The following is a 15,247-nucleotide window of genomic DNA, read 5'->3' as shown; positions in this document are numbered from 1 at the left end:
CACACACAATGCACACAGAGACACACACACCCAACACACACACACACCCCCAACACACACACACCCCCAACACACACACACCCAACACACACACCCCCAACACACACACACACACAATGCACACACACACAGACACACACACCCAACGCGCACACACGCACACCCCCAACACACACACACCCCCCAACACACACACACACACAATGCACACACACACCCCCAACACACACACCCCCACACACACACACACACACACACACAATGCTTGCTGTACTTTGTCCAGCTCTTTCCCAGGCATTGCAAGGGGATTTCTGCTATTGGGCCGTGTGCGTTTCATCCTGTAGCTTCCTCGTGGGTTTAAGGTTCGTGTTCGTGGGTGTCTGAGGTTTTTCTACCATATTTCCTGTCACCCAAAACGATGCATCAGGGATGGGAGACACAGCTGCTGGCGGCTTTCTGCAGGAATAAGGAACAGACAAGAAAAGAGGCCCTGGGAAGACACATGACAGATTCCAGACCTCCCAGACCTGCATCCCCTGCGATGACCCCAGGGCCCGCGCCCTCGTGGGTTGAGGAGTGAGCTGTCCCTCAGGACCCTGTCCTCTGCTGCCCACTGCTCCTACAGGGACAGCCACTGCCTGCGGGCCAGAGGCATAATTGGCTGGCCCTGTGCAAAATGAAATGCAGGGCCCTTGTTAAAAATTATTCAGAATTTCAAGACATGGGAACTGCAGAGCATTGTCCAAGCAGTGGCCCTCCTGCACCTGGGGCCGTGCGCAGCGTTCTGTCTGCATAGCCATGAAGCCAGCTGGCCGCCTGTCAGGAGGACCATGTGTTAGCACACATGCGTGCACACATATGCATTGCAGAACTGTTTAGATAGTAGTCATTTCCCTCCTGTGGTGAGGAATCTCCGAAACTTTTTCAAGTTTTCAAGTAAACAAATATCCTGGGGAACTACAGTTCTGGTTTATGCAAATTGAGAGTCCTGTGCTTTATTTTAAAAAAGGAAAAGAGGTGACATGGAAGAGAAAACCCAGGAGAGAGGAGGAAGTCAAGGATTCTGGAGCATCGTGAGAGGGACCGGGGCTTCAGACAGGAGGTGGGGGCTGAGGGCCATGGGGGCCAGTCCTGCGCTGGGCCTAGGTGTCTGTGCAGCCTGGGCCTGGTGTGGGTGACAGAGAGTCCTTCCGCACTCTGCAGGGCTGGCAGCTGAGGCAGCCCAGACCCTGGATTCTCTGCATCCTGGGGCCACTGGACCCATCAAACATTGAGCCCCAGGAAGGAGGGACCAAAAAGGGAAGCAGGAAGGGGCTTCATAGGTAAATTGCGCGCATCCAACAAGATGAGTTCCAAGCCTCTGCTCGGAACAGTGAGGACCCCGAGGAACTGTGAGTGGGCAAGGAAGGGGAGGAGAAGGCCAACCCTGGCCCTCCCAGCACTGGCATGAAGCGAGTCACATGCAGTCCAACCACTTTGCACGTAGCGTGGGGCGCGTGGCGTTCACCAGTGAGTGCAGTGGGACTATGTGACAACTCCATCCATTCTCCTAGAGCCTTGGACCCAAACTTTCAAACTTCTTTTTCATGTAAAATGCAAAGTTCTCCCTGATCTCCAACCATGGGGTTAAGGTTGGTGTAGAATCCTGTGTATATAAATGTACATGTTTATAACTTGAACTGAAATACTGCATGGCAGGTGTTTGGTGTCTGAGCTGAATGCCTACGTTTTTCAGCGGGATGGCAATCCCTGTTTGTAGGTTCAATTTGTATAAAAGTAATTACGTGTTCATTAGGAAGGACCTATTTTTTCCGAGTTTGAGAAATGACTCATCGTTCTTTTGAGATTCCGGCAGCGAAGGTTATGTTAATACAGTGAGCTTTTACTCTGCCATGAAGCCCTTGCTTCTCGGGCTTTCTGGTAGAGAGTAATTTCCAGTCTGCCTAACCCTACAGCCACAAAATGGGGTGGGTTTCCAGGGAAGAGAGAAAATGCAATTCTCTGTGGCACGGAAGGAGTTGACATGGGCTTCAGAGGCCTTGTGCTGGTGGGGAGCCAGTGCCCCCATCCGCCGGGCCCTCCCCTGCCCCCTGCCCTGTCCGGGGGTCATGACAAGGACTCCTCCTTTCATCTTGGAGCCTTGTCATGGCTGGTCACATCCTTTCACCTTGGAGCCTTGACATGGCTGGTGCTGGGCCAGCCCCGGGGGTCCGCTGGGCATCTGCAGATGGGGTCCAGGGGTTGCTGTGAAATCCTCCAGTCAAGGATGGGGCATCGACTCCCCACCTCCTGCCTGGCCTCACACTCTGAACTCCAAGTCTGGACCCCCTTGGTTCCCACCCTGTGCACAGGCCCGCCCTCGCTGCATCTGAGGACGTCCTGACTGGGAACCCCCTCCTCCTGCCTTTCCCTGCTCTCTAGTGGATGCCAGACAAGAGAGAGTGAGGCAGCCACGCTGCAGGAGGAGCCGTGGCTCTGCTCCACGGACGTGTCTCCAGCTCCCTCGGTCACTGCTTACTGCTCCACGACTGGCCGATGGCAGAGCAGGACATGGGGAGCAAGCACTAAAGCAGGAGACCAGGAAGCTGGCGAAGCCCCTGGGCCTGGTGTCCCTGCCTGAGGGTCCCTGGGTGGAGCCATACCGGGCATTGCCTGAGGGCCCTCCTAGCCAGTGTCAGGACCCAGGTCCCCTCGGCAACACCCTCGCGATCCACGAGAGCAGCCTGCTGACTGCCTCCCTCTTTTCTCCTGCAGCAAGAATTATCAAGACCAAGCAGTGGTGTGACATGCTTCCGTGTCTGGAGGGGGAAGGCTGCGACTTGCTAATCAACCGGTCAGGCTGGACGTGCACGCAGCCCGGCGGGAGGATAAAGACCACTACGGTACGTGGCCTTGGCTTTCTCGTGTGTGTGCTGGGGAGGGGCATGTGCGGGCCTCCGATGGCACCCTGGCTCCGTGAGGACGGGTGGCAGCTGCTCACTCTGTCCTCGTGCAGAGAGGCCAGGGCCCTGTCTCCTCCCCCACGTCCCTCTCGGGGGCCGAATTCCTGACCGTCTGTCCTGGGGCGGAGGGTCCGTGAGTATGTGGGGGCTGAGAGCTGGATAAAGAACCACCTGCAAGAGTGGTCAGCCCAGAAGTCAGGTCACAGACCAGGCCCCGAAATCCACTGGTTAGAGCCCTCTTGTTTCTGGGACTGATGTGCCCGTGACTCCCGGCTGGACGAGGCGTCCGCCCCTCCTAAGGATGAGCTTCTGATCACTCCCCCAGGGAACAGGGGGCTCCTGCAGAGACAGGGTCGGTGCGGGTTCCGTCCAGCTGTGCTCCTTCCATCCCTGGGCCTGGCCTAGTGGCTGCTCACACCAGAGACCCGGAGGGTCCTTCAGCTCCTCTTTGTCGCACTGAGTGGGGCACGCAGCACACCCCATCCGCCCGAAGCCACAGCCGACCTGGGTGTCTAGAACTGCTCTTCCCAAGGGCAGAAGCTTGGGGAACGCGAGGTGGCCCTGGGCCTTTTCTGAAGGCAGCTCCTCCAGGCACGCCACGGATTCTGAGGCAGTTTCCCCTGCAGAGGGGCAGGGAAGAGAGGCAGAGGAGGGGAGCCCACGTGCATGGGGCTTGGGGCATTCACATGTGGGGTGGTCTCGACTTCTCCCTGGCGAGTGGTACCCCCTTATCCTGGCTCCTCCTGCTTTGAGGTTGGCATTGGAAGCTGAGGACGTGAGTGGCTGAGGGTTTCCCTAACATGGATCTGGGCTCCATGCTCTGACAGTGTTAAGTCAGGGAGATCTGTGGCTGGGCAGAAGGATCTGGAAAGCCCTTGGCATCCGAGCCCCCTCCAAGGATTGCGCAGAGATGGGGCTGCAGCCTCTCACAGTGGGCTGCAGGGAAATCCTTCCTCTTGCTGCCTGAGCGGCCTCCAAGCGAGGGCTCGGCTGGGCTGCTCCGGCACTTGGTTCAAGAGGCCAATTTGGTGGCGTTGCTCCAAGGAGAACCACAGATCCCTGGGGTTCTGACATAATTCGGGGCTCTCAGGGTTGTCTTCTGGGAGTCGCATGGCTTTCTGCTACAGCCAGGATGTCAGTGAGGTGGGCAAGGCAGCACTCCAAGCCCTCCGTGGGTTTCTCAGGGGCCTCTTGCATTTGTGGAAGTTCATGCAGACTCAGCCTCGCTGGCGGCCCAGGGCCCCCTGGGAGTGCCTGCCTGGAATGTGGGCCTACAGGAGGAGTGTGAGGCCGGGCACCGGTGCCCCCCTGAGGCATGCGGACAGGACAGGAGAGGAGGGGCACGGGTTGATCTAAGCTGAGGTCCTGGGCTTGCCTGGTCCGTGTTTGTTTATCTGGCATTCAGTGCAGAAGCAGATGATTCCGTCCTGCACCCGTGAAATGCACAGTACTCTACCATGTCCTTACTGCTACCTGCCCGCAGAGGGGGCCTAGGCCCCCCTCTGTCCCTGCTCGTTGGGGTTCCCAGGCCTGTGCTGCCTCCCCGAATCTCCAGCAACACAAACAGCAGGTGCATTCCATCCACCTGTGGACCCCGGTCAGGCGCAGCCTTTCGCTTCCTTCGTAGAAGCTTCAACATAAGCAGCCGCCTTGCCCCGAAGTTTGGAGGGATGGGTGTGAGAGCCACTCTGGGTCCCAGCTGCCAGTGACCCATCACTGCTCAGTCACCCTTTGATGAGCCCCTCCTCCTTGTGATTCGAGGCCCACGAGGCGCCCAAGCCAAGTGTTCAGGCCACACCCCTTGAGGAAGGAACTCGAGTGCACGTCTGTGAGTTGACTGCTCCGTTCACCAGGGTGGGAAGTCAGGGAGTCCACAGACCCTGTGAGAGCTGGCGGTGGATAAAGGTGTCACTTCGACGCAGACAGCCCTGCTGAGCCAGTGACAGGGTCGGAACTGGCCCAGCCCCTCCAGAGGCATCGACGTGCTTGGCAGGAACAGGATTGGGTCCTTACTTGGAGGCTGCTGGCATCATCACATTTTGGTTTTTGGTAATTTATTGGGGTGAAATTCACATAACATAAAGTCCATTTTCAAGCGAGCAGCTCAGTGGCGTTGGGCACACTGACAGTGCTCTGCCAGCACCCCCCTACCTGCTTCAGAGCATTTGCACCCCCTTAGAGGGATGCCCTTCGCCCACCGGTCGCATCGGAGTCTTCAGATCTGCCTGAAGCCTTCTCCTGGTGCAGCTCTGCAGCCGCTTCTGCCCAGGGTCACCGTGGCAGACCTTCTGGCCCCGATAAGGGCAACGCTAATTAAAGTGATCAGTGAAGCCCCCGCACACAGGGCGCACGCTGGTAAGTGGGGGACACAGATGTGGCCTGTCCCCAGCCTGTCAGGCTGCCTGGAGAACGCCTTGTCAGACAGCTTCATGGTATCTTCCTTTCTTCACTGTTGGCCCAAACCCTGGACCCAGCCCTCCCTGCCTCCTGCATTCACGCAGAATGCCTGTCTTCTCGTCTCTCCTCCTCCCGTTTAGTTCTTCCGCGCCTAAGTCATTCTCATGAAGTCTCATCAGGGACCCCTTCACCTACCCCAGAACCCAACCAGCCTCCCACATCCGTCCAGGTCTGCCTGGCCAGCACGGCCTCTGTGTGTGCAGAGACGGGGAACCGAGGTGCTCTCCGCATCAGCTCAGTCAAAGCCTACAGGGCCCACCACAGGAGACAGTGAGCCCCCCTTGTTCTGGGGCATTTGAGACAGAGGCTAACCAGGCACCCGGGATATTCCAGAGGGGTTCCGGCCTTCCCGGCTTTGGGAACAGTAGCTGCACCTGTCCAGTGCTTGGTGTGCTCAGAGAGCCTGATGGAGATGGCTGCGGATTTTCCTTCCCTTGGGCCTCGCAGGCCTGGGAGCTCAGTTTCACAGGCTTGAATACTGCGGCTGCGCCAGCTGGAGTGACCGCTGGTGGCCAGGGGGACAGAAGTCCAGGGAGGTGGGATTGACTCTGCCTGGTCTGCTCAACGCAAAGGTCAGACCTGGCTCGACGTGAGACCCCACGTGGCTTTCAGCTCAGGAGATTCAGATACTCTGATCTTCCCATCGTTAGGACACTTTGCAGGGAACCCCCCAAGCCTCTGCTGGTGAAAGCTGGGAGGGCACCTGCAGGGACCAGGGACATGGGCAGGTGGGAGTGCTACTGTAGCAGGACACTCCATCATTCAGCATGGGAAGGACAGGCGCCCCTCCCGGGCTGGTCACTCTCAGGGAGCCTGATTCTTCTGGAGAGTGAGGTCTCATAGGTGGAGGGGATGGCTCTGCTTTCCTGGGGGAGAGCGTGTGTCGGGGGCTTGAGGACCTGTTTCTCAGCCTTTGCCTCACGTTGCCATGGCGGGGGCACCTTGTGTACATGGCCACGGGTGCCTGGGCTGGTGGATCTCGGTGAGTGACCGTGTGCTCACTCCAGGGGACCGGGGTGGGCCCTGTCGTCTTCCCAGGTATCTCGGGATAAGTCTGGGAACAACAGGAGAGCCGGCTCCTAATAGAATCCCTGGCCTGTGGTGACCTGTGTTCAAAGCTTTCTGAAAAGGTTAGTTGGGCTCTTGAACCAAACACCATAGAATTGGGAGCTACAATCCCAGTTGTGCGATTGCATCTGAGTTCTCTCATGGATGGTAAATTAGCACTACAGGAGATTTCACCCTTTTCCATAAACCGGTTTTCTGAGAGATGACGGTGTTCTCATAACTTGGCTTTTAGAGACCCAGTGGATACTGAGTTGCTGCTAATTCCATCCTAATGGCCACGTTCTCAGATGAGAGCCCGCCTCCAGCACAGGCCTGATGCAGGCAGCCACCCGCTCCCAGCCTGCCCAGCTACGCTCCACCATCATGCCGAGCCCCCGTCACTCCCCAACCCCTTCCTGTGTGAGCCGTTGCCATTTGCTTGTCTGTATGGGCCCACCAGAGTGTGGGTCGCCTAGCACCAGTGCTGGGCCTAAGGCTGCTGCTGCCCCGTCCCCTGGCAACGCCTGCGCCTCTGTGTGTGACACGTGGATTCAGGATTCATGGATTAACCGAGTGTGGACCCCAGGCACATGCTGATACTTTTGTTTCCAGGATCATTGCTTTTCTTGAGATAGAGTTTTGCTCCTGTCACCTAGGCTGGAGCGCAAGGGCACAATCTTGGCTTGCTGCAACCTCCACGTCCTGAGCTCAAGTGATTCTCCTGCCTCAGCCTCCAGAGTAGCTGGAATTATAGACGCCCACCACCACACCCAGCTAACATTTGTATTTTTAGTAGAAACGGGGTTTCACCATGTTGGCCAGGCTGGTCTCGAACTCCTGATCTCAGGTGATCCATCTGCTTCGGCCTCCCAAAGTGCTGGGATTACAGGCGTGAGCCACCACACCGGCCCGAGATCACTGCTTTCGAAAGTACAGGTCGTCACCCCATTAGTGGCTTGTGAAATTAATTTAATAGGTCATGACCAGCATTTAAAAGGAGGAAGGAATAGAATGAAAATGCGAGAGGGCATCTGTGTCAGGAGGGTGAGCGCCCGGTGACAGGCACGCGCCTGCGCACGCATGGTCGTATGGGAGAAGGCTTTCTCCTAGGTTGCTATGAAAGGCTGGAAATCCGCGTCCTGTGGGGGCTTGAGAGAAACTGACCTCTGCAATGCTCTTCCAGGCCCTGCCTCTCAGCCGGCTCTGCCCTGTGGACATCCACTTGCCCCAGGCGAGGGGACCCTGGGTGGGTTCTCCCTAGGCATGAGCAGCGCCCCTTCTTGGCTCCCCATTCTGGCTCCTGCTCCCTGGGGACAGGCCCAGAGCTGCTGTCCACCCTTCTTCCCGTTTCCCTGCTCTGCTCTGGCTTCCTCTGTCCTTGAGCTGGGCTCGGGCTCGCAGAGCTGGAGGAGGAGGGACAGGAAAGGCGCGTGGGGCCGAGGGGAGCAGGCCGGGCCACGAGCAGGTCTTCTCTCCACAGATATTCCGTGGCTGGGGCCGCGGACCGTGCAAGCGACTGGCTTTCGGAAATATTCTCATCAGTGTTTGCTCAGCCAGATTTTTGGAATGTTTATGTATCGCAAGATACTTGTCAGTGAGCTGCGCCATCTCCTAAATCGGAATCAGCCAGCTAGATGGAAATCCTGTTTGCACGTTCGCTATTGAGCACCACCTTCTAATTCTGTGCTGCGTGAAATCACAGTTGTAGGGGTGAAAAAATTCAGTGGGGTTTCTGTATGGTTCTGTTTGGGAACTTGTATTTCATGGAAACTCATTACGCTAAAAGCCCGTTTCCCCAACGTGAGAGATTCGGAGGATGTGCAGACAGCAGCTGCCGCTGATCTCGTGGGGGCTTGGATGTCTCAATTCCACCCTGGCCAGGCATCCCAGGAGTGAGGCCATCCCAGGGCCTCCGTTGGACATGGACAGGAGGACACTGAGGTCTCCTTGGGGCCTGGCGGCCTGGCCAGCAGCCTTCCAAAATGCTGTCTCTTCTCTCATCTTGCCATAAACTGCTGCTGACTTGGGCTGGGCAGCTTGTGCTGTCAGCCTGTCGGCGAGTTCTGGAGGTCAGTCTCACCACCGATCGATGATTCAGGTCACCTACACGCCCCCCTGGAAAAGGTTCTGTTCTCGTGGTTGAGAGCTCTCCTGTTAGCCTCTCCAGCAGTGCTAAGCATTGTCTATGGCAGCCTTGTTTGGGATTTAGGAGCCAGCTTGCTATGGGGAGGAGCCTTCTGGCTGGACGGCCCCTGTCCCAATGGATGGCTTGCCTTGTCTAGGCCACCGAGGCCCTTGCCCCTGAGCTTCCTGCAAGCTCGGAGCCTGGAGGAGGGGCGCATCCCAGGAAAGGCACCTGTGCGGAAGCAAGCTCACACCGTGAGGTGTCTTCGGTCTCGGATTCTGAGAGCCTAGTGTGTGTCAAACGTGGCCCCACTCACGGATCCGTGGGAAGAACAGGCTAGGACCCCTGCCTCTGAGCACCCTAGTGTGAAGAGGGAGGTGTCAACGCTGGGGTCCCGGCCCAGCCCTCCCGTGTCTGTGCCAATCCGCCAGGCGGCTGGGGACAGGGGTGTGTTCCCGTGCTGGGCCTTTGCCCAGGGCGGCCCTGCAGAAGGACAGTGTCCATGGCCTGCACACCGAGCCCTGATTCTGGAGGCGCCATCCACAGGAAACAGCAGACGCCTTTGCACCAGGGTCCCTGTTAAAGAGGACGAGATGCTCACACTTCCTTCATGGAACCCCCGTAAGATGACAGGTACACAAAAGGGGGAAAATGGCCTCCTGCTTTGAGTGCAAACTCAGCAAGACAGGTCTGGAAGGATGGGAGCGGGTGGACGGAGCTGACAAGGAGAGCTGAGCCCCAGGGGAGCAGTGTGCGGGCTCTGCTTCCACTCTGATGCAGAGCAGTGCTGGCGGCCCCCTCCCAGCGCTGTGGAGATGGGCCCAGTTGAAAGGCTGCGTAAGAGACTCCTGGTCCTCCCCAGCCACACACCTGGGCCTCAGCTGCCTGTGGAACCCAAAGAAGACTAGACTCACAGAGGCTCATGCTGGAGAGGGAGAGACCTGAGCGGTTCTGGACCCTACAGTGGAAACACAGCCAAACGTGGCAGGAACTTCTGGAAACCAGGAGATTAGGTGAAAATCGATGTTCTGAGATGAGATCCCTGCTCAGCTCCCTGAGGGCTCAGTCAAGAAACGGGAGGCTTCTTTCTAGATATACTTCCTGCGTGTGCCCTGAGGCCGTCATAACCAGTGACCACGTTCTGAGTGGCTGGAAATGGCAGAAACATATTATCTCATGGTCCTGAAGGCCAGAAGGTCCAAGATCGAGTGGTCAGGGCCCTGCGGCCTTGGGAGGCTTTCGGGGAGGCCCCTCTCTTGCCTCTCACAGCTTCTGGTGACCCCAGGTGTTCCTTGGCTCATGGCCACAGCACTGCATTCTCTGCGTCCGTCTTCATGGGGCCTGCTCTGTTTGCCAAATTTCCTTCTCCCTTCTCTTATAAACACTCCACCATTGGCTTTACAGTACATTCTAAATCTAGGATGATTTCATCTAAAGATCTTTCACTAATAATATCTGGAAATAACCTATTTCCAAATCAAGTCAGATCCTGAGGTTCCCCAGCAGACGAACTTCGGGGACCCCCCATTCCATCCACTGAACTCACCAAGCCCAGATCAGAACCCATGGGTGCCATGAGTCGGGGGCCAGAGGGGCCCCCTGTGAAGCCCACCTCCCACCAGCCGGCTGTTTATCGCCATGCTCCTAAACATGGTAGAAAGCAAAGGTCACTCTTTGGGAGAGAAACAAAACCAGAAGAGGCCAAAGGAAGAGGAGCGAGGAACATAGAGGCCACAGGAGTCATCGAGGCAGCAGAGGAAGGGCCAGCACACCAGCTAAACCACAACTCAGCCTCAGAGACAGCAGACATGCATCCAGACACAGGAGGGGAGCGGGGAGGCAAGGAGGCTGGTGGGAGCGAGGAGGTGAGGAGTCTGGGGCCTCCATCTTCCTCCTCATGAGTGCTCTGCTTCCCCTCCCTGGCTCAGCCTTAGGGATGTGCTTGACTGGTGGAAGGGTGTGGTTGTGACCCCATGCACAGACTGGAACACTGGCTCTGACCCCTGAGCCCTGCAGGTGTCAGTACCCCAAGCCTGTCCTGCTGGAGAGAAGAGGGGAGCCCAGGACTGGGTGAGGAGTGGGGCCTGCTGGCCAGGCCCAGGCGCCTCATGAGACAGAGGTGAGCCTGGCCAGAAAGCCCACCCCAGCCACAGATGTCACCACTGAGTTTGGACAGTGAGTCTGGATGCTATTGGTGGCCTGGCAGTAGACAAGTGGGATGGGGAGCTCATTAAAGGAGCGCCAAGAAGCCTGGAGATTTTACATTTAAGTATTTATTTGTATAAGGTGTAAGGAAGGGGTCCAGTTTCAGTTTTCCGCATATGGCTAGCCAGTTTTCCCAGCACCATTTATAAAACAGGGAATCCTTTCCCCATTGCTTGTTTTGTCAGGTTTGTCCAAGATCAGATGATTGTAGATGCGTAGTTTTATTTCTGAGTCCTCTGTTCTGTTTCATTGGTCTATATATCTGTTTTGGTACCAGTACCATGCTGTTTTGATTACTTTAGCTTTGTAGTATGGTTTGAAATCAGGTAACATGATGCCTCCAGCTTTGTTCTTTTTGCTTAGGATCCACACATATGTATGTTGCAGCACTATTTACAATAGCAAAGACTTGAAACCAACCCAAATGCCCATCAATGATAAACTGGATAAAGAAAATGTGGTACATACACATCATGGAATACTATGCAGCCATAAAAAAGAATGAGTTCATGCCCTTTTCAGGGACATGGATGAAGCTGGAAACCATCATCCTCAGCAAACTAACACAGGAACAGAAAACCAAACACCACATGTTCTCACTCATAAGTGGGAGTTGAACAATGAGAACACATGGACACAAGAAGGGGAACATCACACACTGAGGCCTGTTGGAAGGTGCGGGGCAAGGGGATGGAGAGTGTTAGGACAAATACCTAATGCATATGGGGCTTAAAACCTAGATAATGGGTTGATAGGTACAGCAAACCTCCATGGCATATGTGTACCTGTGTAACAAACCTGCACGTTCTGCACACGTATCCCAGAACTTAAAGTAAAATTTTAAAAAGAACCTGGAGAGCGCTTTGGGGAATTGTACACACACGCACATGTATACATGGCACAGATGTGTACATACATGTACATGTGGTATGTCTATAGGTACTGTATGCCTGTGTGTGTGTAACAGCAGAATGTGTTACAAATCCAGTAGAATGTTGGGGACGTAAAACTAGCCATCTCTCAGAAAGCAGAGAGTAGAATTTTCTAAAAGAAATGGGAACTAGGAAAGGAAAACAATAGAGAATCAGAAGATTGATTCAGGAGTTCTGAACGATACAGCCTCCTGAAATAGAGGAAAATGAAGAAGAAATTATTAAAGAAATGCTTTCTAAAAACCTCTCCAGCACTGAGATGTCAGTTTCCTCTGTGAGAGTACTCACCAAGACCAGAAAATGAATGAATGCAGTCGCATCCTAAAGCATGCCAGCATGAAATTTCAGGCCACGGGAGATGAAAAACATCCCCAAAACTCGGAGGGAAAAACTAGGTCATGGACAAAGACGTCCATAGCAGAGTGTTGCTGGATTCTCAGCAGATCGCCGAAGCCGGGAAACAGTGGTGCCAGGTCTTGCAGAGCGCAGGCTGTGACTCCTGACCTGGAACTCCGTCACCGCTGGAATGGGCCGTCAAGGGTGCAGGGAGAACAGGCTCCGGCCCTGGACATCCCAGAAGGAGCCCTGCACGCACCTGTACTTGTGAAGATGAGGGGAAGGGGTCAGGAGACAAGGAGGGTCTCCCAGGGAGAGGGCAATGAAGAAGCACCCAGTGATGCCTGTAGCAGGAGTTTGCAAATGAATTCCAAATATGCAGACATTCAGGGAGGGGAAAATGTGAGGGTTTTTCTAGGAAAACAAGCACAAATGCCCTGAGGATCCAGCGTGGGAATATTGGAGAACTGTGGCTGAGCCAGCACTGCCTCAGTCGGACCCAGTGCCCACGTATTCATCAGGCCCCGTTCTCTGTCGGGCACTGCAGGTGCCACTGGGAGAGCTCCAGTGCTTCTCAGGGACCACAGAGCAGGCCTGGCCTCAGCCCTCCAGGAGCCACACGGCAGGATCATCATCTGGCACAGTTTCTGAGGAGGGTGATGGCCCCGACGAATTGGTCAGGGAACAGTCAAGGGAAGAGGGTCCCCTCAGGTCCTCTGGTCCAGCACCCCAGAAAGCCTGGCTTAGGCGTCGAGAGGGACCAAGGTTTCACCAGGAGTAAGACCCCAGGCTGGGCAGGGCCCGTCGGCAGGGCCCGGGAGCCTTCTGTCCTGTGTGTGGTCGGGGAGGACTTCATCTGGGAATGAGACAGAGCTGCCTTCGTGAGCCGGGTGGGCTGTGGAGCCCGTGGCCTTGCATGGCCAGGGCAGGGCTGCTGCGGACAGCAGGCTGCGGGCTGGGCAGAAGCAGAGGGTCCGGGAGGGTCTGCAGTGCCCTCTCCCAACGCAGGCAGGCGAGAACCGAGGTGGTAACCAGGGTGCACCCAGGCATCCCCACCCGATCTCTCCCTTGGATTACCATGGCCACTTCCTGGTCCCCTGCACAGCAGACACTGAGCCCCGCTGTGGCCGCCATTAGTCAGCAAAGGCCAGGGCTGCTGGAGGAAGAAGGGGACCCTGTAGCTGAACGCTGAGCCTCCGTAGGGACAGCGGGGAGGCCCCCAAGCAGGAAGGCAGTGGCTGTGGTTGTGGAGGGAACTTAAGAAGTGTCTTGGCGGAAGATTCATTGTTAACCAGGCAGCTGACCGCACGCAAGCAGGGAGAGAGGACGTGGGCCTGGCAGACCTGTGTGGGTGCCATCCTCCCGTACGACCTGTCTGCCCTGTCCCACCCCCACCGGGAGCCTGTGGTTCATCTCCTCCCCAGAGCACAGCCAAGCCAGGGCCTTGGGGACCCCTCCCCGCACAGGGACCCTGGTCCCAGCCAGGCTTCCCCCCGCCCCGTGAGGTCAACCAGGAATTCAGGCAGCCTTTTCGGATTCTGGCAGCTTCCTCAGTGACTGAGAGTTCCACCCCCGCCCCCCACCTTCCAGACCCCTTGTGAGCCTCCTCCCTCTCTGTTGCTGGGAGCATTCAGAGCCCCCATCCTGCACCAGGCTTGCCCTGCAGAGATGGGGTGCAGCTTGTCACTTCCTCCTTTGATGTGACAAGGTGTCCCCTGCCCCCAGCTCACTGTCACCATGCCTGAGGGCCCACCCTGCCCTCCACGATCTGTCTGTCCCCACGTGCCCCCAGCTGGCATGTTCTGAGCACTCCTCTTTGCCCGGCCAGGTCAGCCCGGCCTTGAGGACTGGGGAGCACAGCTCTGTTCTCAACGTGGAGGAAACGCAGTTTTAGTCCATTTTATGGGCCCAGGGGGATTTTCAGCTTTTTCTTTTGAATCCCATGTGGGGAGGTGTGCAGACGTCCCTCTCGCCAGGGGCCCTGGCCTGCACACACCCGCGGGGGCTCTGCTTCCCAAGGTCGGCCCCCTTCCCCGGCGGGGGCTGCTCCCCAAGGTCGGCCCCCTTCCCCCGCGGGGCCTGCTTCCCAAGGTCGGCCCCCTTCCCCCGCGGGGGCTGCTTCCCAAGGTCGGCCCCCTTCCCCCGCGGGGGCTGCTTCCCAAGGTCGGTCCACTTGCCCCGTCTTTCTGGAACTGCTGCCAGGTAGACGCAGAGCCGGGAGGACGGCAGAGAACTGCCCCTCAGGTGAGGTGGCATATCCTGTCCCCCTTGGAGCCCTCCAGCCAGCAGCTCAGCCCTGGCCGCCTGGGCCAGAGCCCAGAGGCTCCGAGTCTGTCTGGGGTGTGATCAGAGGGCGTTCATGGAGCCTGGCTCAGGGAACCGGAGGAGAGGGAGGCTGAGCTAAGGAAGAGACGGCTGCAATGGCCAGGGGAGAGGAAAACTGCCCAGAAGGATCGTGAAGGAACAGGAGAGAGGATATTCCCTCGCCTCTCAGCAGCCCAAGAGAGCAGGGTGGTGGTGGGCCGAGGTGGCCTGAGGACCCCCCCCAACCTGTCTGCTCTCCCAAGGACAAAGAAGGCTGAGGCTTAAACAGGCCTGAGAGATTGAGTGGGCCAGGACCCGCACCTAACTAATCTTTGTTCTGCACAAAGAATGAAAAATACTAAGTCATTACTCTGATCCCTGTCTGCAATCCATTTTACGTTGTTTTGAATCACTGCTATTCATCACCACAATAATAGCTGGACATTTTAATAGATTTTGTGTGTAAACAAAAACGTGTATGGCCGGCACCACATCAGCTAGTATTGTAAGCAGTGACACTCTTCATTTTCTCAGCAGAAATGAGCCCAGAAACAAAAAAAAAAGAGGGGGTTTGACCAAACCCACATTATTTCTGTCTGCACTTTGGGCCAATTTCGTAATGGGAGATATGACATGCTGGGCGCCATTTACAGTAATTGTCCTGCATTAGGCTCAATCTTCCTTAAAGCAGTTGTTCTTTGAATCGTTTTAAATACATAAATGGCAAATGGCTGAAATGTGAGGATGCTTGCCTGGTGCAGAAGGGTGGACAGGGTCTGTCGTGGAAACCCAGTGGGTGTGGCGGGGCGGGGGATTTCCTGGTGCCCCCTGCTGATCAGCAAGTTACATTAGGTTGGGTCCGGGTGAGGATCAGGCTTAGGGTTTTTCTGAGTGACATG

General features: G+C 56.4%; 1 protein-coding gene across 5 annotated transcripts in view; it reads left to right on the top strand.

Moving 5' to 3' along the window:
• The window catches only part of TAFA5 (TAFA chemokine like family member 5), a 264,344-nt gene that overhangs the window by 218,155 nt on the left and 30,942 nt on the right, over positions 1-15,247 (top strand). For 4 of the 5 annotated variants that reach the window (XM_033233538.1, XM_033233539.1, XM_033233540.1 and 1 more), the window contains one exon: positions 2,755-2,882. In XM_033233538.1, coding sequence (XP_033089429.1) covers positions 2,755-2,882 — 128 coding nt within the window. Of the gene's footprint in view, positions 1-2,754; positions 2,883-15,247 lie in introns of those variants that run through there. The other variant, XR_004442443.1, reaches the window with a different exon arrangement.

The sequence above is a fragment of the Trachypithecus francoisi genome, unplaced genomic scaffold (genome assembly GCF_009764315.1).
Source record: "Trachypithecus francoisi isolate TF-2019V2 unplaced genomic scaffold, Tfra_2.0 Lachesis_group14, whole genome shotgun sequence".
Lineage (NCBI taxonomy): Eukaryota > Metazoa > Chordata > Mammalia > Primates > Cercopithecidae > Trachypithecus > Trachypithecus francoisi.
Note: the sequence above shows the minus strand (reverse complement) of the source record. Positions and strands in the feature narration are given on the sequence as shown.